Here is a 17,350-nt window from a genome sequence, read left to right on the forward strand (position 1 = left end):
CAAGGTCAGCCTCAGCAACTTAACAAGACCCTGTCTCAATATTAAAAAACAATAAAAGGGGCTAGGTTTAGAGCTCAGTGGTAAAGTGTCTTTGAGTTAATCCCTCATACCAAAAAGAAAAAAAANATAGAACTCACCCATAGTATTATGATTTTTTTATGTGTCCTCTGTAAACATCATTTATGGGGAATCTACATAATACCGAGGTGTAAACTGATGTAAGGTGTGTTGCATTTGTTTAGTTCTGTAATCGGATGCACAAACCTAACACCACCCCCATTTGTGTGCGTTTGCTTTCTCCTTTGGAAACATCAGGTGTTCCTCCCCCATCCCACACCACCATCCTGCACCCCTTCAGAAAGTTTTCTGACATATGATTATAGTTAGAGTTTAGAAATCTAGGGAAATTCTTCCTCCTCACCTTACTGATGTTTTCCCAATTACCTCCTAAAACTGATCCAAGGTCAAAGTGGTGGTGGCTCTGTGGTTTCAGCTGTTTTTCCTTCTGCCTTAGGAAGTGGTGCTCCTGGTTCTCTCTCAGGAGTAGGTTCTGATGGAAAGGTTGAAGGAGGAGAGTGCTAGGGGTAGAAAGGAGAGAGGGGAAGAAGCTGAGCTGTTGGATGCCCTTGAGTTGGTGTGAAGTCCTGTTACCATGGAAGGGCCAGGTGTGGCGTGGGGTGGGGCTGGGAGGACATCAAGGGAGGGCACATAAAATAAATGCTGTTTCACTGAAAAGAAACTGTAGTTCACTTAATTTTCCCTTGTAAAGCCAAAACATGATTGTTCTTTGTCTTATTTTTTCCAGATACCGTGGAGTCCTCATTGAGCTGAAGTTACCCCATGAAATGGACTTCAGTGGAAAAGATGTCAGTGGGGTGTTGTTCCAATACCCAGATACTGAGGGGAAGGTGGAAGACTTTACAGAACTTGTGGAGAGAGCCCATGAGACTGGGGTAGGCCGACCTCCTTGGGGGAGTTCAGGGAGGTGTGTCCCATCTTGTGTCTGTCTATCTATCCATCTTTTGATGTCTAATTTCTTTACCATTATCACAAGGAATGGAGAAACTCCTACCTATTCCTTTCTCTTGATACATTTTGTTCATAAATAAAATAGCAGGCCCTCTGAATATTTGTTCAAAGAATGAAGGAGCAAATGGACTTCACTGAACATGAACCAGCTGTCGTAGATCTAGTTATTATGTGCTCTGCTCTCAGGCGAAGGCAGCAACTCCACCCTTTCTTTCCTTTCCAGACCCTGACCTGCTGTGCTACGGACCTTCTAGCCCTGTGTATCTTGAGGCCACCAGGAGAGTTTGGGGTGGATATCGCCCTGGGCAACTCACAGAGATTTGGAGTGCCACTGGGCTACGGCGGACCACATGCAGCCTTTTTTGCTGTCAGAGAAAGCTTGGTGAGGATGATGCCTGGAAGGATGGTAGGGGTAACAAGGTAAAGCAGCTCCTGTTGCCCCCCCCCCCCGGTCCATTATTGTGGTTCCTTTCCTGTTCCTTCTGATCACAAATGTTGAGTTAATGAAACAAATGTACAGCACAGATTAAGATGGAAGAGTCTGGGATATGAAGTAGTACTTCTCAAACACCCTAAATTTTGTACATATTTGAAGAAGTGTGTGTATAATTTACCATATATTGGTGTTTATTCATGTAAATGCATTCATTTAGGTTGACGAAAACCTTGAGACACTAAATATTTTAGGTGCATTTTGTGTCTACCTAGTTTATCATAAGTATTCTCATACCATATAGTTATGTAAAGACAAGTGCAATGAGAGATGACAAAGATCACATTAAGTGATTTCTGTCACTTCCCAGAGGCGTCTGCCACTTGACATTGAAGTAATTTTCAGATGTACTTTCTCAAGTGCTTCTCATTCATGAAGCTTCTCAGATGAAGAATTCAGAGGACTGCCAGGAATATTACTGGGGAAATTTAGCATAATCATTTTGCTAAAAGCTCGACTGTTGAACATAAGTGAGTAGGCTGAATATAGTGAGTGATGTAAGGGTGATATAAAATTTTGAAATACTCTAAATTTGTGTAACAGCTTTTTAGTGTAGAAATAGTCTCATCAACTACTCTTGCATGAACTTATCTTATTGATGCCCTTTCTTCATCAGGGATGAGGCCCAAGGCTTTCTAATTTAAAAAGTTAGTGTGTTAGTTACTGTTGGCTGATTTTTTTAAATGGATTTTTTTTTTTTGGTAGTGGGGATTGAACTTGGGGAGTTTAACCACTGACCCACATCCCCAGCTCTTTTTATTCTTTATTGTGAGACAGGGTCTCCCTAGGTTGCTGAGGCTGGCTTTGAATTCACAATCCTTCTGCCTCAACCTCCCCAAGTCTCTGGGATTACAGGCAAGTGCCACCATGCCTGGCTTATTGACTGATTTTGATAATGAACTTTTTATCTTTCTGAAAAGTAGGTCCCATAAGTTATAGGTTGATGAAATAAAGATTAAGACTGATTCTTATAAAAATTTCCAATTGTATTAGGGAGGGGAAAATTTTAGAGACAAGCAGTAAGACTATTATGATTTTTTTTTTTTTTTTTGTGTGTGTGTGTGTTAATAGCCATTCAGTTCTTTTCATACTTCTGGTACAACAATTTCAATTTTTCAAGTATTTTTGTTTTTCATCTGTTGCTGAGAAGCTCAGAGTGAAATTTAATTTAACATTATATTAGGCAGGGTAATCCTGGAAACTTTTATTTTATTTCCACATTTCTAGCCTCATTGTATATGTCTCAGTGCTTCAAAAGTATAAAATATATACCAGTTAGTCCTATTTAGAAGAGAAAGTTTTGGAAATTTCTTTTTGAACTCACACCCAAGTAAATTTTCTGAATTCAGTTTATCTGAGAAGGAAAGAAGCTGGTTTATGGCACCTCCTAGTGTTACAATTACCTGTGCTAACTGGACACATTATCTTGGTCCAGGGATGCCACCGGGAAAGAAGTGTATCGTCTTGCTCTTCAAACCAGGGAGCAACATATCCGGAGAGACAAAGCTACCAGCAACATCTGCACAGCTCAGGTAAATCACATATCTGACCTGCCTGCTAATCTGCAGAAGAGAGCTACCTTACAATCTATAGGAGTGAGCTACTCATTCATTCATTCACTCCTTTGATTACTCATTCATTCACTCCTTTGATTACTCATTCACCGCCTGCTGAATAGTGCGCACACTAGAAGGACAAGATCTTAATAGGAAGTCTTGTGGTCTTGTCAGAACCAAAATAGACATCTTTTACTGATGTTCTGTGTATACACATGCATCGCCTATGTATTCACTTCATAAGTGTTTTAATAAAAAACAAAGAACATTGTTCATTTTTATTTTACCTAAAAATCACATCTTCAGATCTTGAACAGGCTAAGACCAAGGGACAAAGGGGCTACTCTTCACTTTTTGTTTACATGTATTTTAAGAGTGTTTATAACAGATGTGGATGAGGGTCTGTACCTTTCTTGGCCATCGGGCAGGTTCATTCTGGGTGGAGATTGGGATATTCTATTTAGGACTGGAATGGACATGCTTTGGGAATGAGGTCTGCAAGGCAGAGGTTCTGGAGGGGATGGTCCATACTGGCCAACTGGTGTTGGCTATGGGGCACTCTCAGAGCTCATGAAAAGCATTCCTGAAAAGGATGGGATTAAAGGATGCACTTCCTGCGCTTTTGACCATCCTCAAAGTTGCTCCAAGGCTTAGGTAAGAGGGCTTTGAAATCCAACCACCTCATAGGACAAGGTAGAAGACCCCTCCTGAGCATAGTATCCATGCTAGGTGCATCTTTTCCATTAGGGGTTGGGGAAAGTGAAAAATCTCACAGACACCTCAGTGGGAGGTATGGCATTTTTCTTTCAGAGGGTGTTGGCTCCAAGAATTGCCAGGAGGTTTTAGAACAAGTTTCCACAGAGGCAGAGGATAATAAGGTCTTTCTGTAGTTGGTTCTACAGCCACTGGTCTTGATAATTTTCACCTGTTATTTTTCTTGCATTACTTTTTGCCTCAGGAAGGTGGCTGCCCTTTTTCAGGTGAAAGATCTTCTGATCATCCAGTGGCAGAGGAAGGAACCAGTTGTTAAAGGCTTTGCTTGCATTGAACAATAAATTGATCTTTATATGATGCCTTTCCTTTCTGTAATTTCTGTTCCGTTTTTTTAATTCTCTGCTTCTGTATCTTGTCTTCCTTGGGAGCTATCTGCTCCTGCCCATGTCCTTCCAGAAGTGGTGTCTGGTCCTAGGTCCATTCAGGGACTCAGTTTTCTGCTTCCAGGGTTAAAATTCATTTTCCAGGGGAACTTGGGCTACCTTCAAGGAAGAAAAGTTTCTCCTTCTTAAACTATTCCAGTTCACATATAACTCATATTTCATTACTTTGAGTTGTAAAACCTCCCTTTTTTTTTTTTTTTTTTTTTTTTTTTTTGGTAACCAGTGATTAAACCCAGGGGTGCTTAACCACTGAGCAATATCCATAGCACTTTTTGAGACAGGGTTCGCCAAGCTGCTTAAGGCTTCACTAAATTTCTGAGGCTGGCTTTGAACTTTTGATCCTCTTGCCACAGCCTCGAACCCAGGGCCTCACACTTGCTAGGCAAGTGCTCTACCTTTGAGCCACAACCCCAGCCCAGCTGGTGGCTATTTTTTTAAGAAAGCAATTATTAAAATTATGTTTGCCACGGCTGGGGATACAGCTCAGTTGGTAGAGTGCTTTCCTCACATGCACAAGACCCTGGGTTCAATCCCTAGCACCACCAAAAAAAAAAAAAAAAAAATTATGTTTACCCTTGGAATTGCCAAACTGTTTCATCTGGTTTTTGTCTTTTCATTTTGGTAGTCTTCTAATTTTCCATCTCTATTTCATGTGTTCCTTTTCATAACTGTTGCATAAAGCAGTTATTCATATAACTATTGTTCTATTTGTGAGCATAAAATTACCCTTCTTTGTTAGGAGATGACTGATATATTTTGAGTTGTTCCTATTGTGCTGTTCGTAGCTGGCCTTCTGCTTCTCATAGCAACTCTTTCATATTCTTTTCAATCCTACATTTTTCCTCTTGGCATTATGGGGTCCAAATGGGGTCTTATTTTTGAATCACTCATGGGGCATGACTATTTTTTTTAAATCTCTAGAAGTCTGTTAATGGAATATTTTAAAAATCTTTCTATAAACTTGTGACATTACAGATGTTGGAATTCATCATGTTCTCATATTTATCACCTTTAGCCAAAAATTGCTCGTTTATTAGCTTTTCCAAAGTCAGGTGCATTGAGAAACAATATATATTTCATTAGCTTTTTTTTTATTGAGCTACAACTCACCACAGAATTCACCAATTTAAGGTATACAGGTCAATGGATTTTAGTATATTCACAAGTTTGTGCAACCATCATGAGTATTTAATTTCTGAACATTTTCATCACTCCAAAAAGAGACCTTTTCCCATTAAGCAATCATTCCCCATACCTTTCCCTTCAAAGAGCCTCCTAACCACTACTCTACTTTCTATCTTTGCAGATTTGCTTACTCTGGATGGTTCATGTAAATGGGATTGTATAACATATGGGCTTTTGCACATGGCTTCTTTAAATGTGCATCTTTTCAAGGTTCATCCATGTTGTAACATGAATTGTTTTTTTTTTTTTTTTTTTTTTTTAATTTTTATGGCTGAGTGATAGCTTCCTGTGTGGATATACTACATTTTGTCTATCCACTAATCACTTGATGGATATTTGCATTGTTTCCAATTTTGGACATTATAAATAAGATTTCTGTGAACATTTTTTGTGCAGGTTTTTGTGCAAATATGTTTTCAGTTCTTTTGGTTAGATACCCAGGAGTGGAATTACTGGGTCATATGAAAAGTCTATATTTGAGTTTTTGAGGAACTTCAAACTATTTATCAAAGTGGTTGCTCTCTTTTACATCCCTACCAGAAGATGAAGTTTCAAAATTTTCCATTTTTTCCCCAAAACTTGTTACTGCCTGTGTTTTTTGGGTCTAGCCATTCTAATGGGCACGAAGTGGTATCTCATTGTGCTTTTTTTAAAAAAATATTTATTTTTTAGATGTAGAGGGACACAACACAATACCTTTATTTTTATGTGGTGTTGAGGATCGAACCCAGGTCCCGCCTGTGCTAGGCGAGCGCTCCACCACTGGGCCACAATCCTAGCCCCTCATTGTGCTTTAAAAAAAAAAAAAAAAATATATATATATTTTATTTGTAGATGGACACAATACCTTTATTTATTTATTTATTTATTTATTTATTTTATGTGGTGCTGAGGATCTAACCCAGTGCCCTACACATGCCTGACAAGTATGCTACCCAAGCTATAACCCCAGCCCTCATTGTGCTTTGGATTTGCATTTCCCTAGTAACTCATGATTTTGAATATTTTTTCATGATTATTTGTTGCCTTTAATTTTTAAATACCTTGATTATATCAAAAAAATTTGAAATTTTTTTTGGTCTCTTTGTTTCTCTGATCCTATTTTGCTATTCTGATGCTTTTTCATACTGAGTACTAAAAAAAAAAATTATGCTTTTCAAAAGTTTTATTTTTTTTTAGTACCAGAGAATGAACTCAGGGGCACTCAACCACTAAGCCACATCCCCAGCCCTATTTTGCATTTTATTTAGAGACAAGATCTCACTGAATTGCTTAGCACCTTGCTTTTGCTAAGGCTGCCTTTGATCATCCTGCCTCAACCTCCTGAGCTGCTGGGATTGCAGGCATGCACCACAGGTTTTCATTTTTTTTTCATTTTTTTTAGTTGTACATGGACACAATACCTTTGTTTTATTTATTTATTTTTATATGTTGCTGAGGATCGAACCCAGGGCCTTGCATGTGCTAGGTGAGCGCTTTACCACTGAGCTACAACCCCAGCCCAGGGTTTTCATTTTTTAATGTAAAAAAAATTTAATTTCTTATGTTTAGTTTTATTTATTTATTGTTTTATTTATTGATATATTTATTTATTTTACATCAGTGGGGGTTAAACCCAGGACTTCACAAATGCTAGGCAAGTGCTGTACCACTGAGTTTTACCCTTTTCAAAGATTTTTAGAAGTGATTTTATACTTCTTATCAATTTGTTGTACACTCATATAGTTGTCCAGTCATATAGTCTCCTGGTTATGGAAAGACTCATTTCTAAACTAAAAAGGGACATGAACCAGCCTCCAGAAGGCTGTAGTGAAGGAGGCTTCCAGGATGTTCTATGAATATCAGGCCTGGTTTCTGTTCCCTGGCAGCATGGCCGTGGGCATTTGAGCACACTGTGCCATGGATTCTCTACTTCATGCTGGCCCCCTCCACAGCAGCAATGTGCTGTGATCCTTCTGTATTTATCTCTGATTGGTGTATGGAGTCTATAAGCATGTCAGTGCTTTCCTGGGAGCTTCTAGTTCAGGAAAGTCTATTTCTTTTTTCTCTGATGATGTCTTTTCCTCCTCATTTTCTTCATTGATTGCTAACTTCCTTTATGAAATTATTTCCAAAATGTTTCTTGTTTTGCAATGGCCCCATAGAGAGATTTCTTCTAGCAGAGAAAAGGTGTACCTAGCAAAAATAGATCCCACATTGAGCATTATTCAACTTTAAAGTGTTTACTGTATTTCTCAGTTGAGTACGGTGTCTGTTTTGTGAAATGCTCCTTCCCATCCTGGAGAGATTGCCATGAAGGTAGGTAGACCTTGAACTGCTTACCTAGTACATTAGAGATCACTCTAATGAGAGAGGAGGGACCGTGGGAGAGTAGAGTGGGCTGGGCAGGTAGCAAATGAGAGACTTGAATTTGGACCAGTTACCTGGGATGACAGTGAATGGTTGGAATGCTGCTCTTTGGTAGGTTCTAGGGTGAAAAAGCAAGTGAGGAATGAGACCAAGAGGAGAAGTAGGATGTGGGCCTCCATCATTTTCTCTTGAGACACCATTCATTTTGGCTTCTGACCCTAGCTGCCTTCTTTTTTTTCTCTCTCCCCTACTCCAGATGCTATCACAGTGGGTCATCTCTTGTTCCTCATTCAGGACCCCCTCACACAGGGGTCCCTTATCTCAGTGAGGTTCCAATGCTCTTTCTTTCTTATTTCTGTAACACGCAACTCACACTTTCCTGTAAATATTTTTCTGAAACCTCAATCCAATGGTTAAGCGAGAGATTACTTGAGAAAATGACCTTGTTTTCATTGGGTCATCCAGTATATCTCCTACCAGCTCATTTTGGCTTTATTTCTTTTCTTCCCACATTTTTAGTTTTGGCAGTCTATGGTCACAAATTCTCCATTCATTTCTTTTATGGGAGGGAGTGTTGGGGATCAAATGCAGAACTTTTAATAACATAACAAGCTTTCACTTTTCTATCAGCTATACCACAGCTCCGCTCATCTACTGATTGGGTGAAATTCAGTTTTTAGTGTTCTATTTAAGACCTCAGGAGAATTGTATTTCCTGAGTTATCTATCTATCTATCTATCTATCTATCTATCTATCTATCTATCTATCTATTTTTAAACCAGAGATTGAACCCAAGGGCATTCAACCACTGAATCACATCCCTAGCCCTATTTATTTATTTATTTTTATTTAGAGACAGGGTCTCACTAAGTTACTTAGGACCTTGCTAAGTTGTTGAAGCTGGCTTTGAACCTGTGATCCTTCTGCTTCAGCCTCCCCAGTCTATGGGATTATAGGCATGCTCTACCACACCTGGCATCTCTGAGAAAATTTTTGAGTATTTAGAAATTGTTTGCTGCTTTTTCTCTTTCATTCTTGAAGAACTATTTGAGTATAAAATTCTCAGATCTAATTTTTTTCCTCTGAAAGTTTTCTTGCTTCACTGTCTTCCAACATCAAATATTGCTTTTTTTTTTTTTTTTTTTAAATATTGCTTTTTGATGCTGGATAGGAGCCTGCTTGTCCCCCTCATGGGTGTCATGGTTATGTTGCATTAATGAGATCCCTCTATAATGATTAAGTTTGAAGGTTTAATATAGTGACTTCAGAGTGATTCGGATGTGGTCTTTACCCTCAGGTAATCAGGCAGTTCACAATGATCCCCAACTATCATTAAAAAAGGCAGGAAATATGATCATTTTGTGTTGTTCCTGTTTTCAGTTTTGGCATCACGAGTTGTATAATTTCCCCCTCCCAATAATCATGTTCTGTGACATTGTTGCACATGATTCCTTAAATGTTTTTTATTCTTTTAGGCCCTCTTGGCAAATATGGCTGCCATGTTTGCAATCTACCATGGTTCCCAAGGGCTGAAGCATATTGCTAGGAGGGTACATAATGCCACTTTGATTTTGTCTGAAGGTGAGTCAGTTATCTGTTTCAAAATTTTGAGGCATAACAAGACTGATAAGTCTGAGTAAGAAAAATGGGAAATTTGGGGCATGTCCAATACCAAATGCAAAATTAAAAGTCAAATGAGAAACCAGGAAAAATATTTTCAACATCTATGATAGACTGAGTATGAATAGTTTTAATATATACTGTGCTCTCTCTATACCCCTAAACACAGAAAAAAATTAACATTCTGATGGAAAAATGAGCAAAGGACACTAAATGTAATTTAGAAAGAAATATAAAAGTAAATGGCCAATGAATATACAAAATTTCAACCTCACTATTAATCAAGGAAATACAAGTAGTATTTATCTATCACTTTGGCAAAGACTAAGAAGAATGCTGAGGGGGCAGTCTACATGCCTATACTCCCAGTGACTTGGGAGGCTTAGGCAAGAGGATTGCAAGATTGAGGCCAGCCTCTGCAATTTAGCAAGATCCTGTCTCAAAGTAAAAAAGGGATGGGGATGTAGCTCAATGGTAGAGTGCCTCTGGGTTCAGTCCCAAGTACCATAATAAATAAGAAATGCTGATAACATATGGGTATGATGGCACTTTACATATCAAATGCTTTAAAAATATCCCTATAATTTTATCTAGAAATTAAATTTCTAGGGATATATCTAAAATTCATAATAAAATAAGTATGTAAAGCATGCCCATTGAAACATTTTTTACTTTTACATTCAGTCTTTTGTGGAGAGTTTTCAACATTATTATTTTTTAAACTATTAAATTATTTTCCTTCATCCCTGTCACAGGGAGTTAACACTGATGGACTTTAGACACATTTTCCTTTTTTTTTCTTTTTATTCTTTTCCTTTAATCAGAAGCTTGGAAGAACACAAGGGGGGAAAAATAAAGATCTGTTATACATGATAAAGTTTAATTATGCAACTAAATTATGGTATATCCATGTTTGACCTTACACAGCCATTGAAAATAATGATGGATATCAATCTATAGAAAAACAAAGATACTCATATTTTAGCTCTAAAAAAGTGTAACAAAATATATATACCTCATCTCCCTCCCCCACCCCTGCCGTCACCATTTCTGGAGGAATACACACCAAAATGTAAGCAGTACTGATTTCTTGTTGGTGATAACGATGATCTTTCTTCTTTTTTAGTATTTATTTCATAATTTTCTATAGCATTAGTAATAAAGGTCTTTATTTTTAAAGCAGCCCCAAAACATTGGCCAGGATCAGTAGTAGTCTATAGTAGAAGTTCTCTGTTTCTCTGTGGGATGTCAATGGCTGAGAAGCATGTTTTTGTATCAGTAACTGGTGGCTCCCTGTCTTGTCTAGGTCTCAGGCGAGCAGGGCATAAACTCCAGCATGACCTGTTCTTTGACACCTTGAAGGTTCAGTGTGGCTGCTCAGTGAAAGAGGTCTTGAGCAGGGCTGCCCAGCGGCAAATCAATTTTCGGCTCTTTGAGGATGGCACAGTAAGTCAACTTTTCTGTATTTTTACCAATTCTTTAATTTTTCATGACTTTTCTCATTAAAAGTTTTCCTTTTTATTTAAAAATATGTTGGGACTTTGGGCACAGCCTGTTTTTGTAAATACCAGTTTAGAACATTGGGACCTTTTCAAATAGTTTGTTTACAGCTTTCTTGAGTCTTTGTGTTTTCATACACACTGTTCAAGGACAAGTCTCTATTAAATGATTGATATAAATAAAGTAAGTTAAGTGGAGAAAAAGTCAAGCATATTTAGTTCTAATAGGAGTGCCCTTGAACTCAGTAGCCATTGGACTATTGAATCCACAAGTGGCTTGCAGAACTCTAAACCTTGTAAAGTCTCAGCCTGGTCTAGTTGCCATCCCCTAAGGGTCAACTTGGATTGACTGGTATATTGATATTTTGGATTGCCAGAAATTTTGTCCACCACCTTCTCCCCTTTGATCTCTCCTTTGGGTTCCTCCACTGATCTTGGAGTTTAGAGTTGATGTTTTTCATTTTGTTTTTGTTTCTGTAGCTTGGTATTTCTCTTGATGAAACAGTCAACGAAAAAGATCTCGATGATTTGTTATGGATCTTTGGCTGTGAGTCATCTGCAGTAAGTAAAGTAAAATCATGCATTCCTCGTAATGACTCTTAGGGGGTGTTAAAGAGTGTGAGGGAGAGAGTGCCCAGGTATGACATTGGGCAGCCTGCTGTTAAAATTACACCACTGACTGTCCCTTGTTCCTGTGACTGCTGACAGCTAAAGGCCATTGCTGTAGGGCCCCAGCCAGGACCATGCAGCCAGGCTAGTTGGAAGTATTATTAATGATGTTTAATTGAAACTATTCCAAATACAAAGATTCATGATGTTAGCATCTTGTTTATGTCAATTCTAGGGAAAAGTTATGATACTCATTTATTTATAAATAATTATTGAGGACCTAATATGTGCCAGATACTATGCTAGGCCCTGAGGATCCAGTGGGGAATTGTGTGCGGCCCCTGCCCTCACTGAGCATAGTCCAGAGAGGATCCAGACACGCAAGCACAGCATTACAGTCCAGGTGATATGCTAGGTGATGTGTGAAGGTGCTCTGGGAGCACAGAGGGTGTGCTCCTCACCAAGGTTTGCATTGATTTGGTCTAAGCTAAGATCTCAAAGATAAGTAGCTGTTATCCCACATGGCACAATGGAGAAGGAAGGTGGGTTTAGAGGTATTGCAAACACTGGGGGGAAACAGCCACAAAGATCAAGAGGATCAAGAAATGTAATCACTTCAGGATGACTGAGTTGGTTTCTAAAATAATAAAGTAGCAAAGAAAAGCCAGGAGCAGGGTTCTGGTTCCGTGGGAGGAGAGTTAGTCAGCAGCTACCTAGACACTGCACTGCTTGGTGCATAATAATCACTCAGTGACTATTTGTTGAATAAGTTAATGAAAGAAAATCATACTGCAGAAGTAGAAATATCCCCAGAGTGCTGAATGTTGCCATCTTGGTTGTCTGTGTGTGCTCTCTTTGGAAGAGGACTGCAGCACCCAGATACTAATCATAAATTACCAAAGCAGCTTCACAATATGCTCTTTTGAACTTCATTTATTAATTAAACAGGACTGAGTAATCTTCCCCCTAGAACACTGTGCAAAATTTAATCACATTTATTTGGTCTATCCATTTGAAGAATATTTCTGGAGCCACTCATGTAGGATTCAAGATGGCCATACTCTAAGCCTGGGGAAAAAATGAAGAGCAAGCCATGTATTTAGTTACATGTTCTGGATATTAAATTCCTATCAGATACATGATTTGCAAATATTTTCTCCTACTTGGTGGGTTCTCTTGTCATTCTTGATAGTGTCCTTTGATGGACAAATGTTTTTAATTAATTATCTTTGTGATGCTAGGGACAGAATCCAAGGCCAACTGAGCTACACTCCTAGCCCAAATGATTTTTATTTTACTGCAATCACAATTTATCTACCTTTTTTTTTTTTTTTTTTTTTTTTTTGCTGTTCTTGCTTTTGGTGTCATATGTAAGAAACCACCACTACACCCAAGGTTATGTAGATTTGCTTCTATATTTTTTTCTAAGAGTTTAATAGTTTTGGCTTTTAAAGGGATGTGGTTGATCATTTTGCATGTTTTGTGGCCTAGCCATCTGAAAGCCTGGATGTCCACTGTGGTTCCAGGCACAGTTCTGGCCTTTAGTTTCTGTTGTCTCTCTGTGCAGGAACTGGTGGCTGAAAGCATGGGAGAGGAATGGAGAGGTATTCCAGGATCTGCATTCAAGAGAACTAGCCCATTCCTCACACATCAAGTGTTCAACAGGTTTGTGTGGCTTGTGTGACATCTGCGTTTTGTGTCATAGCCATAAGCTAGGGAGCCCAGTAGGGAGCTGCTTCTGTGCTGATTGTGATAGGGTCTGGGTCATTGTGGCACAGCCACACCTACTGAAAATCAGTGCCCTAATGATCTCATTCCTGATTTGGGCCAAGCGTGCCTTGTTACCTGGTGGACCCACTCTGCTGGCACTGTTGGGGGAGAGGGGAGTTTGGAGATATAATTGCCAGGCTAAAGTTTTCACCTAGGAGCCCTATCTTCTCTTCTTCCCAACTTCCTTTCTTCATGCCCACAGGCAGCTTCTTGAATCAGGCATTCTCTGTGGTCAGGGGTTCTGTACCCTTCCTTCTGATGCAGAGTTGACATGTTGCCTGTGTCCAAAATTTCTCTATATTTTGAAGGTAGATGTCAGTGTGTCTCAGGGGGATGTGCGTGGACTCATCTGATTTTGTTGGCCCTGACCATGTATCTTGTGTTCACAGCTATCACTCAGAAACAAATATTGTCCGGTACATGAAGAAACTAGAGAACAAAGACATTTCCCTTGTTCACAGCATGATTCCACTGGTAGTTGTTTGTGGCCTTCCTTCTTACCTCTAGTCCTGCCCTGATCTGATCCCATTTGGGTCATATCTAATACACTGCAAGAGGGTTAAAGGGGCGGCCAGGTGGGGAGAGAGGAGGGTTGATGATGGACTGTAGCAAATCACTAATGTGATAAATGTTGGATGTTCTTCTTAAAGGGATCCTGTACCATGAAGCTCAATAGCTCATCTGAACTCACAGTAAGTAGGTTACTTCTGAGGGTATTTACTAGGGTATTTACTAGGTACAGTTTTCCAGTTTGTACAGAAACTGATATCTAGAGAAATCTACCAGGGCTATGACTTAATAATCACTTCAATAATCCTTTAACTTGCTGTTCACCAATACTGGGAGAAACCATGATACTTCACACAACTTGACCATTTAAATATATGGGCAAAAATTACCTTTTTTTAAGGGGTGTTGATGGTGCTGGGGATCAAATCCAGGGCCTTATTCATGCTATATTATTATTATTATTATTAATGTTGCCCAGGCTTGTCTCAAATTCATGGGTTCAAGCAATCTTCTTGCCTCATCCTCTCAAGTAATTGCAACTATAGGCCTGTACTACCATGCTTTGCTATGTAAAATTATTTTTTTAAATTAAAATAATTAGATGTATTTATACCTTCATATCCTTTCTTTTTAAACTTATTTATTTATTTATTTATTTTTGACAATACTGGCACTTGAACCTAGGGTACTCTACCACAGAGCTACCTCTTAGCCTTATTTATTTATTTAGGTACTAGGGATTTAACCCTTTACCACTGAACTACATCCCCAGACCTTTTTATTTTTTTATTTTGATACAGGGTCTCACTAAATTGCTGAGGCTGGCCTCTAACTTGCAATCCTCCTTCCTAAGCCTCCTGAATCACTGGGATTACAGGCATGCATCACCATGCCTGGCTTTATTTATTATTTTGAGACAGGGTTTTGATAAGGTACCCAAGTTGGCCTCGATCTTGGGATCTTTCTGAAGTCTCTGGGGTTACAGGCATGTTCCATTGTGTCAGCTTGATGTTTTTTTGTTTTGTTTTGTTTTTTAAATTTATCATAATAAAAACTAATTTTATCTATTTGTAGTTGTTAACCTCAAGTAGAATTAAGAACCTTAAGCCTTCTTTCTACAAATCATTGTGTTAGGAGGGTATGAATTTGGCTCTGGGGTTGTAGCTCAATGAAAAGTGCTTGCCTCGCATGTGTGAGACACTGGGTTCCATCTTCAACAACACATAAAATAAATAAAAGTATTGTGTCTATCTACAACTTAAAAAAAAAAGTTTAAATTAAAAAAAAAAAAGAAGGGTATGGGAGGATGAGAATGGGAAAGACAGTAGAATGAATAGGACATAACTTTCCTCAGTTCATATACGAATATATGACCCATGTAACTCCATGTCATGTACAACCACAAGAATGGGAAGTTATACTCCATATATGTATAATATGTCAAAATGCATTCTACTGTCATGTATAACTAAAAAGAACAAATTTTTTTAAATGAAAAAAAATGTGGGAGTGGATATGAATTTGAGGCTTAAATTTTTTCCGAATGCCAACAGAGGATTTTGTAACCTGGTGTTTTGGTTGATAAGTATCTCCAAGGCCAGGATCCTTCTAAGAAAGTTAATTTATACCTTTTATTTATGGGATTATTCTAATGTGACAAATTACACTAGGCAGAGAAAATAATTTTCTATTTTAAAAGGAAATATTTGTTTTTACATTTATGCATTATTCTGCTTAATGATGAGACAGAATAATACATGTGCATGTAAGAGTTTGAACAAACTCATTGTGTTTTCATGGATATAAATCTACTTGGGGGCCTTTTTATCCCTGAAAAGGTGTAAAGACTTTTTTATAGGTTCCCTTTGTGGCCTGTATGTTGCATGTACAGTGAAGATAGTGACTTAATAAGATTGTGTGAGACTAAGTGAATTAATATATTTAAGTGCCTGGAACAGTCTCCAGCAAAGAGGAGGCATTTTTTGGTGCTAGGTATTGTCATCATTATCTTTAAAGTTGTTATTACAATTACAATATTCACATATGTATTTTTGGCCTCTTCTCCTGCTGTTTAGCCCATCACATGGAAAGAATTTGCAAACATCCACCCCTTTGTGCCTCTGGACCAAGCTCAAGGATACCAGCAGCTATTCCGAGAGCTTGAGAAAGATTTGTGTGAACTCACAGGTTATGATCAAGTCTCTTTCCAGCCTAACAGGTAAGGGGATTTCCCCCCTCCCATTTGTTATCCATTGTTGTTAATACCCACCCAAAACTTCAGACTTAAAATAGCATTTTATTTGTGTCATCCTGTGAGTTGACTGGACATCTCCTATGAGTTGACTGGGGTGATAATGGCCAGAAGGTACAAGCTGGCCTCATTCAAAAAGTTGTTGATGGTTTGTTGGCTGGGAGTACCATTGAGGATACTGGTTAGAACCTTAGTTCTTCCTCTTTCTGTTGTTCCTTGAGCATTCTTAACACAGGATGTCCAGGTTTATAATGGAGTTTTCCAATGTGAAGCATGCAGAAGCTGCAGACCTCTTATGTTTTCACCCCTGAAGTTATACAACATCACTTTCAGAGCATTCTATCTGTTAGAACAAGTCATGGTACCAGCCCAGGTTGAATGTGGGAGGGGACAGCATGTAGGTCTGAATGGAGACATGGTTCATTGTGGGCCAAATTTGGAAACTGGCTACAATACCTGTCGATAATATAGCATAAGAATAAATATCCTGCACAAATGGTAACTCCTAACAAGCAGCAGATCTTGATCTGGTGGGACCAGGTGAACTTGGGGCCTGCTTTGGTTCTCACCGGCTTTGAAAGTTCCCTTCCCCTCTTCACTTCATAAAGAGGAAGGAGTTGATACCATAAAATCAAGTTTTTGTGTACCTTCATTGAAATTTCATCATTCAACTTTTAAAACATATGTACTTTTTAAAATGTTGAAAATGAACAGACTTCGCCCTCTAGTGATGGGAATATGATCCATCTTCAGTATCATAACTTTTACATTAAGTTGAGCTCCAAGCCAGGATCCAGAAATCTGACCTACACACACACACACACACACACACACACACACGCACGCACATATATACATAACACACCAAATTTTACCATTTCAACCATTTTTAAGTTTAAAGTCTTTAACTACCTTTAGCACAATCCATCTCCAGAAATTTTTTATTCTATTAGACAGTAACTCTTTTCACACTTTTCCCAGCCCCTGGAACCACCATTCTATTTTCTCCATGAATTTGGCTACTCCAAGCATCTTATGTAAGTGGAATTGTATAATTTTTGTCCATCTGTGCCTGGATTATTACACTGAGCATGTTTTCCAGTTTCATCAGTGTTGTAGCATGTGTTAGAATTTCCTTCCTTTTTTGAGGCTGAGTATTGTCTTGTATGTACATGCTACATTTTATTCATCCACTTAGCTATCAGTGGATATTTGAGTTGTTTTAAGCTTTTGGCTGTTGTGAATAATATTGCTGTGAACATCAGGGTACAAATATTTCTGAGTCCCTGTTTTCAGTTATTTTGGATACACATCTAAAAGTG

The 17,350-nt window shown here is 38.5% G+C and overlaps 1 protein-coding gene across 1 annotated transcript in view; it reads left to right on the plus strand.

Annotated features, from left to right (window-relative positions):
* The window catches only part of Gldc (glycine decarboxylase), an 86,004-nt gene that overhangs the window by 32,748 nt on the left and 35,906 nt on the right, over nucleotides 1–17,350 (plus strand). Inside the window, exons 5-14 of the mRNA XM_048806775.1 lie at nucleotides 806–953; nucleotides 1,253–1,449; nucleotides 2,958–3,054; nucleotides 9,245–9,350; nucleotides 10,696–10,835; nucleotides 11,369–11,449; nucleotides 13,065–13,162; nucleotides 13,657–13,741; nucleotides 13,918–13,959; nucleotides 15,853–15,995. Of these exons, the coding sequence (XP_048662732.1) occupies nucleotides 806–953; nucleotides 1,253–1,449; nucleotides 2,958–3,054; nucleotides 9,245–9,350; nucleotides 10,696–10,835; nucleotides 11,369–11,449; nucleotides 13,065–13,162; nucleotides 13,657–13,741; nucleotides 13,918–13,959; nucleotides 15,853–15,995 (1,137 nt within the window). The remainder of the gene's footprint in view (nucleotides 1–805; nucleotides 954–1,252; nucleotides 1,450–2,957; nucleotides 3,055–9,244; nucleotides 9,351–10,695; nucleotides 10,836–11,368; nucleotides 11,450–13,064; nucleotides 13,163–13,656; nucleotides 13,742–13,917; nucleotides 13,960–15,852; nucleotides 15,996–17,350) is intronic.

The sequence above is a fragment of the Marmota marmota genome, unplaced genomic scaffold (genome assembly GCF_001458135.2).
Source record: "Marmota marmota marmota unplaced genomic scaffold, marMar, whole genome shotgun sequence".
NCBI classification, from domain to species: domain Eukaryota; kingdom Metazoa; phylum Chordata; class Mammalia; order Rodentia; family Sciuridae; genus Marmota; species Marmota marmota.